Source organism: Mandrillus leucophaeus, unplaced genomic scaffold (genome assembly GCF_000951045.1).
Source record: "Mandrillus leucophaeus isolate KB7577 unplaced genomic scaffold, Mleu.le_1.0 Scaffold386, whole genome shotgun sequence".
Taxonomy (NCBI): Eukaryota; Metazoa; Chordata; class Mammalia; order Primates; family Cercopithecidae; genus Mandrillus; species Mandrillus leucophaeus.
The window spans coordinates 1,576,300-1,580,026 of NW_012104098.1; the positions used below are offsets into that span (position 1 = coordinate 1,576,300).

Genomic DNA, 3,727 nt, shown 5'->3' on the forward strand with positions numbered 1-3,727 from the left:
CTTATTCTTCTATTCTTAATTGGTTGAATATACAACAGTTTGTTAATAATAGCAGGCTGGACACGGTGGCTCACGCCTGTATCCCCAGTACTTTGGGAGGCCAAGGTGGGCAGATCACAAGGTCAGGAGATCGAGACCATCCTGGCTAACACAGTGAAACCCTATCGCTACTAAAAATACAAAAAATTAGCTGGGCATGGTGGCAGGCGCCTGTAGTCCCAGCTACTCGGGAGGCTTGAACCCAGGAGGCGGAGGTTACAGTGAGCCGAGATCATGCCACTGCACTCCAGCCTGGGCTACAGAGCGAGGCTCCATCTCAAAAAATAAAAATAAAAATAAATAATAATAATAATAATAATAATGATAATGGTAATGGCAATAATGTATTTAGTGTTTGTAACTTACGGATAACCTTGCACTATCCATGAGGTAGTACAGTGTTACTCAAAAGTAGATTTGGATTAGATGCAAATGTATATTGAAAATGCCAGGACAACTACTAAAAAAAGTAAATAAATAAGTAAGTATACTGTAGTTGATATGCTAAGGAGCAAAAAAAAGGATCACATACAAAATGCTAAGTTAAACCACAAAAGGCAAAAAAAGAGTGGAAGAACAAAAAACAATGAATAGAATGCAGTAACAAATAAGGAAGATATTAATCCAACAATATCAATAATTAAACATCAATTGTCGTGAACACCAATGAAAAGAGATTGTCAGAATGGATCAAAAGACCCAACTATATATTGTCTACAAGAAATGGACTTTAAATATAAATACACATCAAGATTAAACATAAAGGGATGGAGAAAGATATAATAACTCGAACCAAAAGAAAACTCAGTAGCTACATTAATTTCAGAGAGAGCAGACTTCAAAGCAAGGAATGTTATCACAGATAAAGACGGACTTTACATAATGATAAAAGGACTCAATTCTCCAAGAAGACGTAACAATCCTTAAAGTGTATGCACCGAACAACAGAGCATGAAAATACACGAGGCACAAACTTATAAAACTCCAAGGAGAAATAGATGAATACACTGTTTTAGTTGGAAACTTCAACACCCATCAGTAATGGACAGATTCAGCAGGCAGAAAATCAGTAAAGACATAGTTGAACTCAACAGCACTATCAATCAACTGGATATAAATGACATCTATAAAATACTTCATCCAACAACAGCAACGACACATTCTTCTCAAGCTCACATGGAACATTCACCAAGACAGACCACATTCTTGGCCATAAAACGCACCTCAACAAATTTAAAAATAAAAATCATACAATGTTTGCTCTCAAATCCCCCAGTGAAATTAAGCTAGATACCAGTAACAGAAAGGTAGCTTGAAGATCCCCAAGTACTGGAAGATTAAACAACCCACTTGTAAATAACACTTGGATCAAAGAAGAAATCTCGAGAGATATCTCAAAGACAATATCGTCAATATGTTAGTTCTTCCTAACTTCATCTATAGATTCAATGTAATTTCAAGGGAAATTGCAGCAAACTATTTGTGGACATTGACAGAGTGATTCTAACATTTACATGGGGAAGCAAAAGACCCAGAGTAGCCAACACAATATTGAAGGAAAACTAAGTCAGAGTACTGACACTACTTGACTTCAAGCCTTACTATAAACTTCCAGTAGTCAAGATAGTGTAGTATTGGCAAAAGAATACACAGGTCAATAGAACAGAATAGTGAACCCAGAAATAGATACCCACAAATACAGTCAACTGATATTTGGCAAAGGAGCAAAGGCACTATGATGGAGAAAAGACAGTCTTTTCAACAAATAGTGCTGAAGCAACTGGACATCTGCATGCAAAAATAAATACATAAATCTGGCACCACCTTAAACTTTTCAGAAAAACTCCAAAACACTGATAACAGCAAATGATTCCAAGGATGTGGATGGGAATGCAATATGGTATAGCCACATTGAAAGACAGTCTGGCAGTTTCTTACAAAACTAAACATACTCTTACCACATGATCCAGCAGTTATAGTCCTTGATAATTATTCAAATTATATTTTATTTACAAAAAACCTGCACACAGATGTTCATAACAGTTTTATTCATAATTGCCAAAACTTGGAAAAAACCATAATGTCCTTCAGTAGGTGAATAAACAGTGGTACATCCAGACAATGGAATATTATTCAGCCCTAAAAAAAATGAGTTATTGGATACAAAAAACAGAAAGAATGAATAATACCTACTATTTGATAGCACAGCAGGGTGACTATAGTCAATAATAACTTAATTGTACACTTTACAAGAACCAAGAGTGTAACTGGGTTGTTTGTAACGCAAAGCATGAATGCATAAAAGTATACCCCATTCTCCATGATGTGATTATTCCACATTGCGTGCCTGTATAAAAACATCTCATGTACCCCATAAATATATACTCACAAAAATTAAAAATTAAACATAAATGAGTTCTCAAGCCATGGAAAGACAGGCTGGGAACTTAAATTCCTAATCAAAAGAGCCCAGTCTGAAAAGGCTACATATTGTATGTCTACCTATATATCATTTTGGAAAAAACAAAACTATGGAGACAGTTATAACTCCATGGTTTCCAGGGGTTGGTGAGCAGGAAGGATGCAGAGACAGAGCAGAGAAGATTTTCAAGACAGTGAAACTATTCTGTATGATACTATAATGATGGATGATACATGCCATTATACATTTGTCAAAACCCATAGAATGGAGAACATTAAGAAGGAACTCTAATGAACTATGGTGTTGGGGTGATAATGATGTGTTAAGGTAGCTTCACCAAAGACAACAAATGTACCAAACACGTGGGATGCTGATAGTGGGGGAGGCTTTGCCTGTGTGAAATCAAAAAAGTATATGGAAACTCTCTGTACTGTCCACTCAATTTTGCTGTGAATTTACAATTGCTCTAAAAATTAAATTCTAGGTCAGGTGCCCTGGCTCACACCTGTAATCCCGACACTGTGGGAGGCCTAGGCAGGAGGATTGCTTGAGTCCAGGACTTTGAGAACAGCCTGGGCAATATGGCGAGTCCCCATCTCTACAAAAAATTTTAAAAGTTCGACAGGCATGGTAGTGCATGCCTGTGGTCCCAGTTACTTGAGAGGCTTGAGGCAAGAGGATCGCTTGAGCCAGTGCACTCTAGCCTGGGCAACACAGTGAGACCCTATCTAAAAAAAAAAAAAGTAAAAAGTCTTTTAAAAAATTTGCTAGGCATTCGATGACCTTTAAAGATCATGTTTCTAACAGAAAATAAACAACCTTGCATTAGTGAATGGAATTTTTTTTAGGACAAATGCTATGCTGAAGCACAGAGAAATGTAAAGAATCTGTAAGACAACTTAGGTGAAAGCTTTAGATACTCGGTTCTATGAATATACGCAAAAACGAACGGTGAAATGGAAATCTTAATTGAAATGTTTAAGTTCTAAGCATCAAAATGTTTACCTTTTTTTTTGGAAGAATGTCAATGGGAAATACTGCCTGAAGACTTACATTCGGGTATGGCTTAACTTTCTTTTTTTTTTTTCTTTTCTTTTTCTTTTTTTGTTTTTTAAGGCGAGGAGCACTTTTATGTAGACTTCATTTCTCTCTAAATGCTTAGAGGAGAACGGCCTGGTGGTCTGGGTCCCTGCTCCCTTCCCAAGAAGTGGCATGGAAGCTCTGGCAAAGAGGAGTGATGTGGCAAGCGGTTCACTGATTACAGTA

At 36.9% G+C, this 3,727-nt stretch overlaps 1 protein-coding gene across 1 annotated transcript in view; it reads right to left on the reverse strand.

The window, feature by feature from the left end:
* Positions 1 to 3,360: 3,360 nt before the first annotated feature.
* LOC105547334 (PC-esterase domain-containing protein 1B-like) overlaps positions 3,361 to 3,727 on the reverse strand; it is an 8,822-nt gene continuing 8,455 nt past the window's right edge. The window contains exon 3 of the mRNA XM_011990878.1: positions 3,361 to 3,387. Within this exon, the coding sequence (XP_011846268.1) occupies positions 3,361 to 3,387 (27 nt within the window). The remainder of the gene's footprint in view (positions 3,388 to 3,727) is intronic.